The 16,938-nt window shown below is 43.1% G+C and overlaps 1 protein-coding gene across 7 annotated transcripts in view; it reads right to left on the bottom strand.

Moving 5' to 3' along the window:
- The window catches only part of LOC148020585 (Metallopeptidase M24 family protein), a 227,019-nt gene that overhangs the window by 184,722 nt on the left and 25,359 nt on the right, over nucleotides 1-16,938 (bottom strand). For 6 of the 7 annotated variants that reach the window (XM_087698371.1, XM_087698367.1, XM_087698368.1 and 3 more), the window contains exons 6-8: nucleotides 8,668-8,799; nucleotides 8,296-8,423; nucleotides 7,972-8,014 (exon numbers count right to left, since the gene is read on the bottom strand). In XM_087698371.1, the coding sequence (XP_087554497.1) occupies nucleotides 7,972-8,014; nucleotides 8,296-8,423; nucleotides 8,668-8,799 (303 nt within the window). The remainder of the gene's footprint in view (nucleotides 1-7,971; nucleotides 8,015-8,295; nucleotides 8,424-8,667; nucleotides 8,800-16,938) is intronic. The other variant, XM_087698370.1, reaches the window with a different exon arrangement.

The following is a 16,938-nucleotide window of genomic DNA, read 5'->3' as shown; positions in this document are numbered from 1 at the left end:
AGAAAGGCCTTGTATGATTCAAACAAATGCTATTTTTGTAAACAAGAGGGGCATATAGCACATGAATGCCTAGAACGTAAGTCTAAAGACCATACAAAAAAGTTTTGTAGTGGATGTGACAACAGCTTGGCACAAATTAGATGCAATTCATTATGTTGATTTGGAAGAGTACACGAACAAATTCTAGACAGCTTTGTTGTCAGTTAGATCTTTTCATGAGGTCACGATGGCTGAGCTAATAGAGACCTACTGTTGTGGTCTACTCAAAGAAATTCGTGACTATTGCACCAAGACAAAAGTGACTAACATGGCACAATTGATTGAAAATGCAAATACAACTTGTGCATTGATGAAAGGACAAGTCACAAGATTCAAGAGAAGCAAAGATGCTTCAAAGGACAATGCTGAAAATAAGGGCAGCAAGACTGAAACAAGTTCAAATCCTCAAAAAAGGATCAACATGCTGAAAATCACTCAAATCCATTCTTTCAAAAGGATAGACAAGGCAAAAGGTCATTTGCTAGTGCTAAGAAAGCTATTGAAAGAAAGGCCTTGTATGATTCAAACAAATGCCATTTTTGTAAACAAGAGGGGCATACAGCACATGAATGCCTAGAACGTAAGTCTAAAGACCATACAAATGACAATAAGGATCGGAAAGGCAAGAAGCATAAAACTTCTGATGGATTGGTATCCGATCTTGTTGGTGAGTAACCAAACACATATGCTTCAGAGCTATGTCATGCATGGGGCAACATGAGGGATCAGCTTGCTTTAGTTTTCTTTGATGCAGGAGCTCATGCCAACTTCATTTCCCCAAAATTGACAACCAAGTTAGGCATTAGAGATGGGTCCCATGGGTAAGGCTAGTTTGGGTTGTCCTAGACATGCAAAGCCAATCACCCCTATCATTGGAAAACTGTGAATTCATTTGTAGTCATGTGGATAGTGAGGATTTTCACATTATGCCATTGGAGGGCTGCAATGTCTTATTCAATATTCCATGGTCTCATAGAGTGCATGCAATGATTAATGTATATAATGGGAAAATCTATCTCGCTCATAAAGGAAGGCAACATGTTCTTGATGTAAAGTTGAAGGCAAAATCTATTCCTCCTGTGTCTACTTCAACAATTTCTTCAATAATGAAAAATCATCTTTCTACATACATAAGTTTTGTAAAAGATGATGGTAAAGATGATGCTAAGTCTAGTGTATCAATGCTGAATAATGAGTGGGCAGAATTCTTAAAAGAATTCCAAGATTGTTTTTCGAACTCCCTACCTAGAGAATTACTACCTAAAAGGCCAAAGGATCATTCTATTGACCTTGTGCCTAGTACTACGCCTCCAAGCAGGCCACCATATAGAGTGAGTGCTACCCACCAACAAGAAATAATGAGTCATGTTAATGAGTTGTTGGAAAAAGGGTTGATTCAGCCTAGTTCATCACCCTTTTGCTCACCTATACTCCTTGTGCAAAAAAAGGATGGTTCATGATGAATGTGTATTGATTACCACACCTTGCAATACACATTCATCGTGAACAATTTATAATATCCTTGATGGGTTAAAGGGAATCTTTAGCAAAATATACCTTAAAAGTGGATATCATCGGATACATATAAGGCCAAAAGATGTGCACAAGATAGCTATTAGGACCACTTTTGGATTATACGAATACTTGGTCATGCCATTTGGGCTTACAAATGCACCTGCAACATTTAATCACATGATGGATTGATTTTTTCAACCCTACAGCTTTTCATTGGCAAATTCTTTGATGACATCATAGTCTTTCAAAGAATGACGTAGAACAACCGATACATTTGACTATTTTCTTTAAGGAACTTAGAAAACACAAGCTATTAATTAATGCAAAAAAGAGTGAATTCCTCATGTCAGAGATTCACTTCTTAGGGCATATTGTCTCAAAAGATGGTGTTAGAATGGATCTTGCAAAAGTGATATATACACAACAGGCTTCATTTGAGAACCTTGCATGATGCACACAACCTTTTGGGATTGTGTTCATACAATAGAAGGCCCATACGCCACTTTACAGAAACTACTTCACCACTTCATGCATTGCAAAAGAAGGGAGTTCCATTTACATGGGCTAATACAGAAATTATAGCATTCAATAAGCTAAAAGGAAAGCTTACTTCGAATCCAGTGTTGATCTTGCCAGATCTCCAAAAAGATTACATTGTTTAGTGTGATGCATGTGGGAATAGCATGTTGAGAAACCCTTCACCCGCAGTTTGCGTTTTTGCATTTCTGCGTTTTGTGTTTAGGGTTTGCAGCCCAAAAAGGGGCGCCACCCTAGATTGATTGTGCCTATTTATAGGCCACTCTCTCATTCATTCCTTACGGCTGATTCATTCAGTCCGTCACCTCTTCTCTCCGGCCTCTCCACCACCCTCACATCCCTTGAAGAGGACATTGTGGTTCGTGATTTGTGGCTGTCTTCATCATCTTCCTTGTGCTACGGCACCCTTGTTCCCTTGTATCACATTCATTCCATTCATCAGAGCTGCTTCTCTCTTCTCTTCTCTTCTAAGTGTTTGCTGAGTTCACTCCGTATTCCTCCCCGCAAACCCTACTATCTCATTGGTGCATCGTCTCTTGACATGGCATCAGAGCTAGATCTGCTTAAACAGTGGCAAAGATCCTCCACTCCAATGAAGGCAAAGACCGGTGGTGGGTTTGGCATCCACTTCTTTTCTTTTTTCGTTGAATCAACACTCTAACTGGTGGCTGCCCCCTCCTACATTTGTTGTTTTCCAGCATGCATTCAGGGCTGTTGCTGCCACCTCCACCTCCCTTATCGCTGCATTTTATTGCCGCGTTTTACTTCGGCGTTCTACTGCTAGCAGCTCAGCCAGTCTGCTAGAGGCTATTCTCTACAGCTCCACCATACTGCTATACAACCTCTTACTACTGGTAGCATCCTCCTCCACTGGCAGCTCACTAACAGCCCTTCCACTGGCCTTCTAGCCCTTTAGGCAGACATTACAATTCATAGTTCGTGGCTAACCTCTTCCTTCTTCAGCAAGGCACACTGGTACCCATGGCTTTGAAAAGTGAGAAGGATCGAAGCTTGCACAGGAGAGCTATGGTGGGAGAGCAAGAGCAAGAGAGAGAGAGACCAAATGGGAACTCCAACGATCACAATGTGTGACCGGGCCTTCCTTTATTCAAACTGTCACTAAAAGAATAAAGAATAAAGTAATGGTGACGGGCGCCCACCACCTAGAGTGTGCAGTGGCAGATACTGTCAGTGTAGTAATACACGGGCGGCTAGGCAGAGGCGCCTTTACCCCCAACAATCTCCCACTTAAAGGCAGATCTGCCCCAATGAGTGAAAAAGAAAAAGAAAAGACAGTACAATGTACACATATACAACAAGATGAGGAAAAACGTCATCTCATCCAACACCCATCAATGTCCTGAGAAAGGCAAAGTGCTCAGTAGTGAGGCTTTTCATGAGCATATCTGCAAGATTTATCTCAATGTGTTTCGTCTTCGCATGAAAGACCAAATTCTTAGCTAGCCGAATAGCACTCGTAGAATCCGAATGCAGCATAGATATAGAATCAATCCCAAGGTCATGAACCAAACCGCCCTACCATATGGCCTCCTTGCAAGCCTCAGTGACTCCAACATACTCGGCCTCAGTGGTAGAGAGAGCCGTACAATTCTGAACCCTAGACATCCAAGAGACAGCACCTCCAGCATAGATGAATACATAGCCAGAAGTGGACTTCCTGCTATCTGCATGTCCTGCATAATTGGAGTCTGTGTAGCCTACAATTCCTGTATCCTGGCTACCATAGCAAATTCACATATCTACTGTATCCTTCAGGTATCGCATGATACCCTTCACGGCATCCCAATGTTTCTTGCCAAGTGTACCCATATAGCGTGCCACAACACCAACTGCAAAGGCAATATCTAGACGAGTGGCTATCATGGCATACATCAAACTGCCCACGACTGATGCATAAGGAATCTTGGCTATCTTGGCCCTCTGCTCATATGTCTACGGACAATCGACTTGTGAGACCTTCACATAAGAAGATAATGAACAGCCAATAGGCTTTACATCTTGCATGCGAAAACGCTCAAGGACTTTATGAATGTACTCCCTCTAAGAGAGATAGAGTAGTCCCTAATGCCTATTGCGCTTAATGCACATACCAAGAATGTGAGAGGCATGTCCCAATGAGCCATCACGAGCTGTCTTCGTGTAAAGACATGGATCCATGGAACTCTTGTTGTAGCCCTGTGACTACATAAAAGCATCAAACTTATGATACCACTCCCGAGGTACCTGCTTCAAGCCATAAAGACTTTTCTTTAACTTACACACTAGGTGCTCCCTGCTAGGTTCTGTAAAGCCCTTTGGCTGCTCCATGTATATCTCATCATGCAAATCCCCATGCAAGAATGCAATCTTGACATCCATCTAATACATGTCCAAGTCAAGCTGCGCGATTAAGACCAAAACTAAGCGTAGGGTAGTCATCTTGACCACAGGAGAAAAGACTTCATCAAAGTCAACTCCATGTTTTTTTTTAAAACCCTTAGCAACAAGTCTTGCCTTATAAGTCAGCATGCGGTTTCCCAGGGTAATTTTCAGCTTATACACCCACTTGTATGGCAAAGCCTTCTTGCCGTAAGGCAATGCAACCAAATCCCAAGTCATATTCTTATGCAAGGAGTCCATCTCAGATTGCGTAGCCCTCTCCCAAGAGTAACTGTCACCCCTGCGCATAGCCTCATCATAGGTGAGAGGCTCTCTTGCATCTGTAACCAAGACATCATGTATCAAGGACTCAAATCGATCAGGTGGACGCCTAACTCTAGTAGACTCTCACTGCACGCTCTGTTGCATGTCTAGCATCCTGTCCAATACCTTGGCCATGTGTACCACTGCTGCTACAAGCTGTTCAACTAGCTGTGCAAGAGCACGTGGCTCCTCCTGAAATATAACCCTACGTATCTCTACCACCTTCTCAAGACAAGCTGCCTATGCATCTTGTCTTCATGAAAGACTACAACATGGTTGCGGATGACTTTCCGCGCCTGCGGATCCCAGAGGCAGTAACCCATCTCGCCTGCATCTCCATAGCCAAGGAAAATGCATTTGACACTCTTAGGATCTAACTTAGTCCGCTTGTCCTTGGGTACATAGCAGAATGCCTCACATCCAAAGACACATAGATGCACATAAGACGGAGGTTTCCTAGTCCATACCTCCTCTGTAACCTGAAAATTCAAACCACTGGAAGATGATCTATTGATGACATGCATAGCTATACTGGCTGCCTCAGCCCAAAAGCTTTGTGGTAGGCCTGCATGGCTAAGCATACTACGTACACGCTCCTGAATGGTTCTATTCATCCGCTCAGCCAAACCATTCTGGGGTGGGGTATAGGGGGTAGTCAACTGACGCTTAATACCCCTCTCGTCACATAGCTGCTCAAAGACACGTGTTACATATTCTTTCCCATTGTCAGTCCTAAGGCATTTCAGCCTATACCCACTCTAATTCTCAACCAATGCAAGCCATCTCTGAAACACAGCCAAGACATCTGACTTAAGCTTAATGGGGTAAGCCCAGACTTTACACGAAAAATCGTCAATGAACGTCATAAAATATTTTGCACCACCCATAGACTGACAGGGCATGGACCCACAGACATCCGAATGTACCAATGCCAGGGGCTCACTCATGTGTGTCCTACCAAACTTCTTATGCGTATTCCTAGTCTATCTACCATAAAGACAATGCTCACATGAATTAAAAGATGCATAGTCAAGAGGCGGTATAAGTAAATAAGCTTCAGCCCTGAATATTCCAGTAGCAAATAAACGTTCAAAATTGAGCAAACAGTAGCTCAATCCAAGCTCAAAACCATAGACAAACCATAGGCATACTTTCCCATATGCATAGGTACCAACCGAGCATAATCGGGCATTAAATGACTATGTAGCATGAGCATAAAGTGTAATGACAGAGGGCTGCCCTGTTTTGGGCTGCCTGTGGACTGTGTAAAACAGTCAATGACTGAGTAAATTCAGCCCCAAAAGCATCTCACATCATAAGCATACATTCCCCTAGCATTCAGGGCGCAGTCGGGACCAATCGAGCAACCAATGTCAATGCCAACCAAGCATAAACATAAAGTGCTGATGTAACACTGTTTGTGGTTGCCTATGAACTGTGGAAAACAGTCCTGGACTGAGGTAAATCAATCCACAAATCAATGCCAATGATAACCACCAATGTCGAGTATCAAGGGGCTATTCCCAACTGCCAAATGAAGTGTTTTCAAGCTACCAATGAGTGCTAAGGGAGGACTAAAGTAAAAAATGAATTTTTTTGCAAGTCTTCAAGCTGGCCCAAACTCATCTGGGGCCTGTGGAAGGGCTAGGCAAGGTCAAGGCAAGGTTGGGGGAGTAGTCAAGGATCCCCAGGAGCTCCCTCCTGAAGGGCAAAGTCACCGGTAGAGAGTAGGCATCACAAGAAGCAAGAGGACATGGCTGCTCTGCTTCACAAAACCTGTGGACTGAAGCAAATAGAAAGTAAAATTTAATAGTACACTCCTAATTTGTTGTTTAAAAAATTACGTGGGGGACAAATACATGTTGTGACTATATCATGTGTCTAGTCATAGACTGGCACATTATGGAAATTGTGAGATCTAATTTAAAATTGTGAGGCTAGATCCTGAAGTGTGAGGCAAGCCTCTACTAGTGCAAACGTCATTACATACTGACTCATCTTTGAAGTACAAGGAATCACAAAGACTCTACACAACATGATGAAATTCTACACTTCCTAAACCCTCCTTGGAGTGTGACTGTAAACCGAAAAGCATTTTCATTCCCTTCAAGGACATATGGCCCAAACGGGCATGCCAAAGAGATACATGTGGGATGGAGCTCAAGAGAGTCAGCTATGGCTGTCGGGAAGGAGACCCAATGAGTGTAAGTAATCAATAGGAAGCTGAAGGGGTTATGAACCAAGTCGGAATGCTGGAGTAACCATGCTCTGATACCAGTTGAAAGGTGAGAAGGATCAAAGCTTGCACGGGAGAGCTATGGCGGGAGAGCAAGAGAAAGAGAGAGAGAGAGAGACCAAATGGGAACTCCAACGGTCACAATGTGTGATTGGGCCTTCCTTTATTCAAACTGTCACTAAAAGAATAAAGAATAAAGTAATGGTGAGGGGCGCCCGCCACCTGGAGTGTGCAGTGGCGGATACTGTCAGTGTAGTAATACACAGGTAGCTAGGCAAAGGCGCCTTTACCCCCAATGGGCTTCTTTACCAACAGATGACCAAACTACTGGGTGCTCCTATTACGGCACGAACGGTCATCCCACCGAAGATTGCCGACTTTGACCTTTGCTTCCCACCCCCCCGCACTATATGCGTCTCCCACCTAACACTTCTTATGCCACCTCTCCTTTCAGGGCCACAGAGATCATTCTGCATCGGCTATTGGAGTATTATGCTCAAGGTAATAAGCCACAACCGACACACACTAAGTCCTTTCGAGCACACAGAGGCTCTAAGACCCTACGAGGCTATAAGCCCTCTTGGAGACCACCCCACTGCACAGAGGTTTTCAAAAGTTGGAAATTACTGACTTATAGAGGTCTCAAGAGGTCCCTCCTCTCCGACACAAAAGAGTTTTGGTACTTCAGGCATATCACTGCCTAATTAAAAACTCTTCCATTTGCAAGTTATAAGGCTTTAATATACCCCCAGAAAACCATCTGTGACCCACAGCAACATGGCATAGAGACCTACATACAAAGACTTCACACATGTTTAACTCCATCCTGGCTTCAATGTTATACCGCAGCAATCATCTCTTCATCATTTTACATATTTCCTTTAAAACATGTTAAGTATTTGTACATCTAGAATCCAAACATCAAATGTAAAAATTGGTACCCGGTCATTTGGAGCAGCTGCATGTCCATAATGAAGTGTAGCACTGCCAAGCCACAACTTTACAAAATTGGAACACTCAAGTACTTTTGAAACACAGGAAAGACTATAAGCATGCATAAAGAAAAATTATGTTCGTCGTAAAAACATGTAAGTAGTATTGATCTTTTATCCAGGGGCAAGTTTCATGTGCAAAAATCACAACCATTTTTGTGTAGCCTTTTTCAAACTCCATATGAGAGACATGTTATAGACTTGCAAACAGCACAACTCTGCATGAGAGCTAATCAGAACATGACCATTGACCAGAGATCTTAATGGACAGACCTGTTCTCCCCAGTGGCACAAACACATGTATATGAAACATGTCTGCACCCACCATTCATATAGACATTGTGCAGAAACAAGCTTTCCAACTGATACTCTTTCATGCCTGGCCTCGCAGCTTTCATTACCTACAAAAATTCTTCACTTTACTGACAAAGTATAAAAAAGAATCATCACTTTCCAAATGAGAGTCTTTCATGCCTGTCCTTTCAACTTCTGTTACCTACAAATAAATAATCACTTTATTGTAAAACTTTACAATCAAATGCAACAACAACTTCAGCATTTACTGAGATGACAAAGGAGAGATCAGTATATGCATTTCGATTGTGAGGATGTATGATGTGTATGCATGCAAACCACGAATCTCACCTCTACATGTGCTGCAGAGCTGATTTTGTTTACATAGCGCAAGAGATCAACCTCATAGTGAGACTTAATTACCCGACATTCTGTGAGTAGAGGATGCAATGTATCCAAATCTGTGTAGAACTTTTCAATACCCTGTACAAATGTAAAGCTTTATGGCTTCAGGAAAACTAGCATCTCATCACTTAGGGAACACTAACCACTGACTCTCAGAAATCTCTCCTCTTGGCAACCTGCACAATCCATTCTACAGCAACATGCAATCAGCATGGATTGAACAACAGATATTTGTGTAATAAGATCTAATTGTGAGATTATGGACCACTATGAACCAACTCTAGATTTCAAGATGTGTGCTTTAAAGACACTTCTTAAAAATTAAAAGCTGACTTATTTCATAACCAAAGATTATGTGAACTGTTTGGGTCTGGGGCTTTTCACATTACACAAGGAACTTATTGGATAGCTTCCTCCTCTTAAGGGTTGGCCACTGGTTTGTGTGATCATGGGACTGGAGGCACCAAATTGAAGTGACTTCCACATGGCACCTAGGAAATCAAGTGTGGCAAACCCTCTGCTCATTGACTGAGTCAAGCCACTAGAAGTTACAAGCAATGGATGGCAAGTCTTTGTAACTGCAAAAGCATAGTAAAAGGAGACAGCCATCCCACCCCCTGAATGTGAGGAAACCATCGTGGACACATCAGCTAGATGGAAGGCAAGGTTGGGATGGGGGGATTCCCCCTATCTCTAGTCGAGGACAGCTGGCAGGGAACTTTTGTTTTGAGTGTTTAAATTTTAAGACTTTTTTCCCAAAAAGTTTAATGTGTTAATTCTCTTAGTTTTTCCCCCCATTCTCACACATATAGAGCCCACATTTCAGACACTCGTTTAGCCCACAACTAGAAGAATTTCCCAAATCTTTGATGTGGAAATATAGCATGCAATTGTCGAGAAAGAACATCCAAAATAATCCCAGTTTCAATGCAAAATCATAATAAATGTGGTACTGTCTCATGTGCATGCTAACGTCTCAAACATCAAGGTGATACACTGCAGTGTTTGGCTAGCTTTTATCCCACAGGGAATACTATAATCAAGCATCCTCAGAAGAAGAGCCTTTGCTTTAAGGGCAATTTGTTTTTTTAAATTTTACAAAGATTGGATCTCCACCATGTTAAGGATTTGTTGAGGTGTCATAGTGCAATGCCATGCTTATCAATCCACGATGGAGGCAAAATATGTTTTATACCTTCATGGATGACATGACTTGCAAAGAAACAGGATGACAACTCAGAATATTGTATTTAAGTTTTCAATTTGCAATTTTGTCAGTTTCAACCCGCTTGAAAGCAAAGGCAAAAAACATGTTATCTGATAGTACAATCCATCCACACCACCACCAGCCATCACTCTGAGAGTGTGCAGCAGAAAGGAAAGTAAACACAGGGTGGCTAGAGAAGAAGGAGACCGAAAGAAGCACAGGAGAGAGAGAAATTTGACAAAAGACTGAATGATACATGACTGCAACAGTCAGCTACAACACACAGCTCGGACCATCAATGCTGGAACTGGTATACAAACTGGCCAGGTCCAACATGTGGGCACGGGCACCCAAGTCAGCCCGCCCAAATGACCAAAATGACCACCGTACAAGAAACAAAATGCACTGGTGTCACCTCCATCTAAAGTGTCTACAACACATAAAATAACTGACAAGCCTAATGTCAAAGCCCCAAATGTCCTTGTCTAACTTAAACTAAGTCTCATAAACAGGAGATGACCAGACATGATATACTTTGTCAATATGAATATGTATATGAGATGTTCTCTGTGTATGCCCTCCTGTTGCATGCCTTCTTTCATTCTTCTTTTAACCCCAACCTCATCCCATGCCAAGTTACTATGCAAAAAAATTTACATGCTAGTTACGCTAAGGTCATAATTCACCGCATGTACATGATTGTGCTGGTAAACAATGATTGTGCTGGTAAACAATTTTTGCACAAATTATCATCTCATTTTTTGAAGGCTCGCAAAATATAAAAATATGCTGCCAAACATGTGATTTGAAACTAGGAATTTTAATTTAGTGATAGCAACATTTAAACAGGATCAGAAAAGCCCATTTGGTGATATCTTTTTCCTTCGACATTCGAACACGATAGGAAAAAGCCGGTTGGTTAGAAAAAATTTGAGTTCAAAAGAGATGAAACAAAATAGGAGTATGAGACTCCAAAATGAGCAAAAGACTCTTGTTCACCACATCACTCCCAGAGGGGATTAGTTACCATATTTCGGTCCTAATGTGTGTGAACACACTTAGCACTATCAGGGCAATTTTTCCCCTCTTTAGGACTCCCTTGTTGACCTAACACACACTTTACAGCTGATTGGCATCTTTAAACGGCCCCCAAAACATGCTTAATTAAAGAAAAACACAAATTTGGTGGGCTGTTCAAGAGAGTTTAAATGGTCCCCCAAAACCCTAATTTTTGGGGGCACCCTTCAACATCTATAAATAGACAGGCTGCCCACCATTCAGCCACATTCTTTCAGTGCAGATTTCAACCATCAGCCTTCACCCACATAGCACTCTACTCTTCACGACTGCTGCCACTCCTCCAGCAGCCCTTGCAGTGCTTGGCGCCTTCCTCCCTCGCTATTGCTCACTGTTGGCACCCTCTTCCCTCCTGCATTTGGACTCTTCTGCAATCGCCAGCACATAATCTATCTCCTCCACCTTGCGTTTGGACACTCCTCCAGCAAGCAACAATTGGCAGTGATCCCCCACACCTTCCGCCGACCTTCTGCTGCTTACATTTGGCCTTCACGACTCCAAGCAGCAGTAGTTAGTGATACTCCTCATCCAAGTGTCTCCTACTTAGCTACGTTTGCAGCCTTTTGATGTTGCCACCTTCCTCTTCCATCTTCCATAGCTATCACCAGCATCTCTAGCATCTATTGGATTTGCGTTTGACAATCTTCCTCTCTCCAACACTCTAACTCATGATCACGGCACTTGGGATCCATCTCCAATGGACATCACTCTCCGACACTGCATTGCTTTGCCCTTGGGTATTCTATACACTCCTACATTCATTTACAGCATTCATCCACTTCAAAGTTTCTTCACTTTGTGTTTGAGTTTTGAGTTTTTGTGTTTTGCATTTTGTGTTTAGGATTTGAGTTTTGTTTATCTCTATCTCATTCTTTGTGTTTCAGTCTCGGTCGTACATGCTATGTTTCCTTAGTGCAAACCCTAGAATATCTTCACATGGTATCAGAGTTGATGCTCTTCTAAAGAGTATCCTGCAGTGATTATGAAGGCCAGTTTTTGTGCGAGACTCGCATGCAACTCAATTCTAACTCATAATGTCTCAGGTACCTTCTTTTAGGGATCCTATGACGCCCTATCAGGGTTCTTCATCATTGGAAGCTTGGAAAAGGCATTATGGTCTTGAGGAGGAGGTAGTCACACCTTTAGCTTTACCGTCTTCTTCTTCTCGTTTTGGTCACCTTATAGATGAAGAGCTTCACGAGTACTTGCACATCATGTATAATTATGTTTACACTCCTCCAACGAATGCTACTACTCCATCTAGACCAATTGTTGGTGAGACTAACCATCTCCCGAATCTTGGGGACCACGATATTCAACACGTTTGGCAATCCATCTCCTTCATCACAGCCAAGCCTTGTGTCTAGTTCGTATAACCCTTTTGAGTCGTATGAGCCAAAACCTTCTCCTCTTTCTTCCTTTGTTGAGAAAGATCCATATGATTTTCTGTATGTTAACTTTAATACAGGAGGCTCTCAAAGCAGATACCCTTCATTAGGTATATCTCTATCATCTGTTCATTTAAGCAAGTAAACCACACTTCTCAACCCCCTCCCATCCCACCATTAATTTCTCCACATTCTCATCTACTCACATCTTCATTCCAAGATCTTGGATTACACTTCACTTCTGCTCAAAGCACACTAGGGGTTGGATCTTCTATCTCCGCTCCTAGCACTTCCTCTTTCTCCATCCCACCATCTACCTACCCTTCATTCACACCACCTCTTGGTGCATTGTTAGGGGAAATGCCACCCTTTAACACTGTATCTTCCACGTACCCCCACTTTACCACATCCTTCCACTCTAGGATGGCTATGATGGGCATCCCTCTCACCACCTCCAAACACTCATAGACCCTCTGTTGAGAAACCCTTCACCCGCAGTTTGCGTTTTTACGTTTATGTGTTTTGCGTTCAGGGTTTGCAGCCCCAAAAAGGGGCGCCATCCTAGACTGATTGTGCCTATTCATAGGCCACTCTCTCATTTATTCCTCACGGCTGATTCATTCAGTCCGTCACCTCTTCTCTCCAGCCTCTCCACTACCTTCACACCCCTTCAGGACGACATTCCGGTTCGTGGTTCGTGGCTGTCTTCCATCATCTTCCTTGTGCTACAGCACCCTTGGTCCCTTGTATCACTTTCACTCCATGATTCGGAACTTCATCATTCCATTCATCAGAGTTTCTTCTCTCTTCTCTTCTCTTCTCCATGTTTGCCGAGTTCACTCCGTATTCCTCCCCGCAAACCCTACTGTCTCGCTAGTACATCATCTTTTGACACCCTCCACACGACCTTTCAAATGCAAGGATATCCATCCTCTGCATGGACTGTTGTCACACATCCCTTGTGTCACTCCTACGCAAGGATTTTCATCCTTTCTTCCGCACGTCCCTATCCCTCCACCTTGGGCTCCACAAGCAATTATCATGCCCATACTCCATCTGCCCTTGCCCGCATTTGGATCTACTATGCACACTTCTCGTATGCATGGTGGGCACTCTAGGATTCCTTCCCAAGTGTACTCCACTCCCCCTCCCTACCCCCTTGTTCACCCTACCCCCATTACACACCTTCTCGATCTCCTAGCACTACCACTCCTATTACAACGGCCAAAAATACCTTCACAAATAAGACTCGTTTTAACGGCTCAAGTTTCACCACTAGGTCGAATTTCATGCAACAAGTGCTTAAATCTCACGGACTTTGGGACCTCATCGTTGGCATCGAGCAGCCCTCAATTCCCTCACCCTGATCACATCCGTCAATGGGGAGTCCGCAATGCCACAACCAATGTTGAGTTACTGCAAGGGTTACTTCCTAAGTTCCACTCTAAATCACAACATTTTCCCCTCATATCTGAGCATTAGAGTCATCTCATTGACCGCTATGCAGCTCAAGATTACACTCAACGTATCAATCTTAATTTTGAGCTTTAGGAGTTTTCCATTAAGAAAGGGGATGATCTAAAAGTCAAGTTAGCCGAATATCAACGTTTACTAGCAGAGTTTGCCACTACTAGCCCCCGAAGTCCGACGATGATCAGCAAGTCACGTTCTTCTTGAACAAATGCTTCCATTTAATCCAACACATTATCTCACTACCTAGATTTCCAACCTTCTACAAGTTTGAGTGCCAGTTCTTGTGATATGCAAGGCTGCATGATCAAGTCCATAAGAAGTCCTCCACACACATCCATTTAGAGGAGCCAAGGTTGGTTGCCTTTTCTTCGAGAGGGAAAACCAACAATGGCAAAAACTCACAAGATGGAAAGGTAAGCCAAAACAAGGGTGACACCGCTTTCACCGATGAAATCAAAGAAACATGACCCCTTTGGCAACAAATCCCTAAGAAAAATAGACTTTGCACACACTGCCATAGGTTAGGCCATGTGGATAAGGAGTGTTGTATCAAAGCCCAAGGTTTTCCTCCTAAAAAACCACTACAAACTACTGTGACTACCTCGACTCCGGCAAGCCAATCCAGTGGGGCTATGCCTCTCGTTGCTCCACCATATGCTCCATCTGTCCCAATGGCTACTAGATATGTAGCATGCGGGCAATCTCAGCGACCTATCTCCTGTCCCAACGACTACCCTTGAAGGATTGGCTAATTGGTCTGCTAGTGGCTCACCTATTGTACTTTACGCATCCATTCCTAGGGCATCCACTACACCTTCTAGGACCCCTTCCCCACTTGGTCACACACTATGGTGGCCACACACTTTGCCTTTCCCTTTTCGAACTTCTATTGCATACTTGCATATTTATTACATTGTACTTAGCTTTGCTTTGCTTTATTTTCAGTTTTATTTTTTGGAGCATCTCACTACTCACCTCTGTGCTTGCAAATTTTGGTCTCTTTGACAGGGTTTTGTATTTCACTGTAGGGTTAACATACACGCTTGCACCAATCCTTCTTGTGCTGGAGAAAGGAGATGTGCGTCATTCCTATCATGGTTCCATCTACTTGGAGTTTTGCACCTTTACCAACATGGAGGCTTCCCCTTCTGCTACGACGGATAGTACAACATCTGTCTTGATGCTATCATGGCAATGTCTTCTGTCCTTGCTCTTCTAGTTTGGATGCTTCATCGTTTCCATCCACATGGTTCTCAACACGACACAAAGATCGACATTCTCAAGCTCCTCTTCCTTCTTCAACATCAACATCCAACTTGAGAGCAGCTTCCTATCCTTCTTGGTATTCTACACGCTTCGATATTTATCTTCAATATCAGTCTTTCTACCTGTTGTACCTTTTTCTATGCATTACATGATTCCATCGTCTTTGTACTAGGGCGCTTGAGCATGAGGGACACTGTCCAATAGCACCTGCTACAAGAATATTCTTTAGCATGTAGCATACTATGCATCTCATTGTGCATAGCACCACTGGACAGATTCTAAGTTGTTTACATTTATGGATTACACCACCATCCTTCTTTCCATGCTACTTCATCACCTTTTCCTCGTCATCAATATCCTTCAGTGGTTGGGTAAGCTTGTACTATTTTGTGATGTGTTGGGTGTATCACATCCCTACTCCATCTTCTCTGTCACTGTTACTTAATCATCCGCTACTCCTAAAATTAACTTTCCACCAAAAAAAAGTTCAATGTGATCAACGCTTGGTAGGCCATTGGGTGGCCGACATGCACTCTTTATCCAATGCCTTGTCCTCTCTGGGGTGACTACTTGGACTCCCTTGGTAAGATAAATTATAATCATCACCTATCTAGTCTTAGTAAGCCACTGGGCAGCCGATGTGTACCCTTTGTACGATACCCTCGGTGCTTTGGGGTGGGATGACTCAGGGTACACATTATCCACCTTCCCTTTTCGGCTCAATTTTAAGCCTGAGAGGGGCTATTGAGCTAAAATGCACTTTACATATGATTAGCATCTTTAGATAGCCCCAAAACATGCTTAATTAATGAAAAATACCAATTCGACGTGCGGTTTGAGAGAGTTTCAATGGTCCCCCAAAACCATAGTCTTTTGGGACACTCTTTAACATCACCATTCAACCTCATTCTTTTAGTGCAGATTTCAACCATTAGCCTTCACCCATGTGGCGGTCTACCCTTCGCGATTGCTGCCACTCCTCCATCAGCCCTTGCAATGCCTGGTGCCTTCTTCCCTAGCCATCACCCACTGTTAGCACCCTCCTCCCTGTTGCGTTTAGACCCTTCTACCATCACCAGCACACAGTTTGTCTCCTCCAACTTGCGTTTGGACAGTCCTCCACCAAGTGATAGTTGGCAGTGATCTCCCACACCTTCTAATGACCTTCTACTGCTTGCGCTTAGCCTTCACCACTCGAGGCCGCAGATGGCAACACTCCTCATCTAGGCATCTCTTACTCAAGTACGTTTGCAGCCTTCTAGTATCGCCACCTTCCTCTTCCATCTTCCATAGCTATCAGTAGCATCTCCAGTATCTGTTGGGATCTCTGTTTGACACTCTTCCACCCTCCGACACTCCAACTAGTGGTCGCAACACTTAGCATCCATCTTCAATGGATGTCACTCTCTGACATTGCATTGCTCTGCCCTTGGGCATTCTGTACACTCTTACATTGATTTACAGCATTCAGCCACTTCAGAGCTTCTTCGCTCTTTGTTTGTCTCTGTATTTGAGTTTTGAGTTTTTGCATCTTGCATTTTGCGCTTAGGGTTTGAGTTTTGTTTGTCTCTATTTGAGTCTTTGTGTTTTAGTCTTGGTCATACATGCTATGTTCCTTCAATGCAAACCCTAGCATATCTTCATATCCCCCCCGCCCTGTATATATGCCTATTCACTTCATATTAAGTCTTGTAAATCTTCTCTATTAATACCTCTCAATACACTTTTGAGTTGTGCTCTCTCAAGCTACTTCTCCAAGATGTGTAGCAATCCTAAATCCAACAAGTGAGTGGCTTACTAACCAAA

Source organism: Lygodium microphyllum, chromosome 18, assembly GCF_053477565.2.
Source record: "Lygodium microphyllum isolate KBCC chromosome 18, Lygodium_microphyllum_v1.1.10, whole genome shotgun sequence".
Classification (NCBI taxonomy): Eukaryota; Viridiplantae; Streptophyta; class Polypodiopsida; order Schizaeales; family Lygodiaceae; genus Lygodium; species Lygodium microphyllum.
The sequence above is the reverse complement of the archived record's forward strand: the minus strand, read 5'-3'. Positions and strand labels throughout refer to the sequence as shown.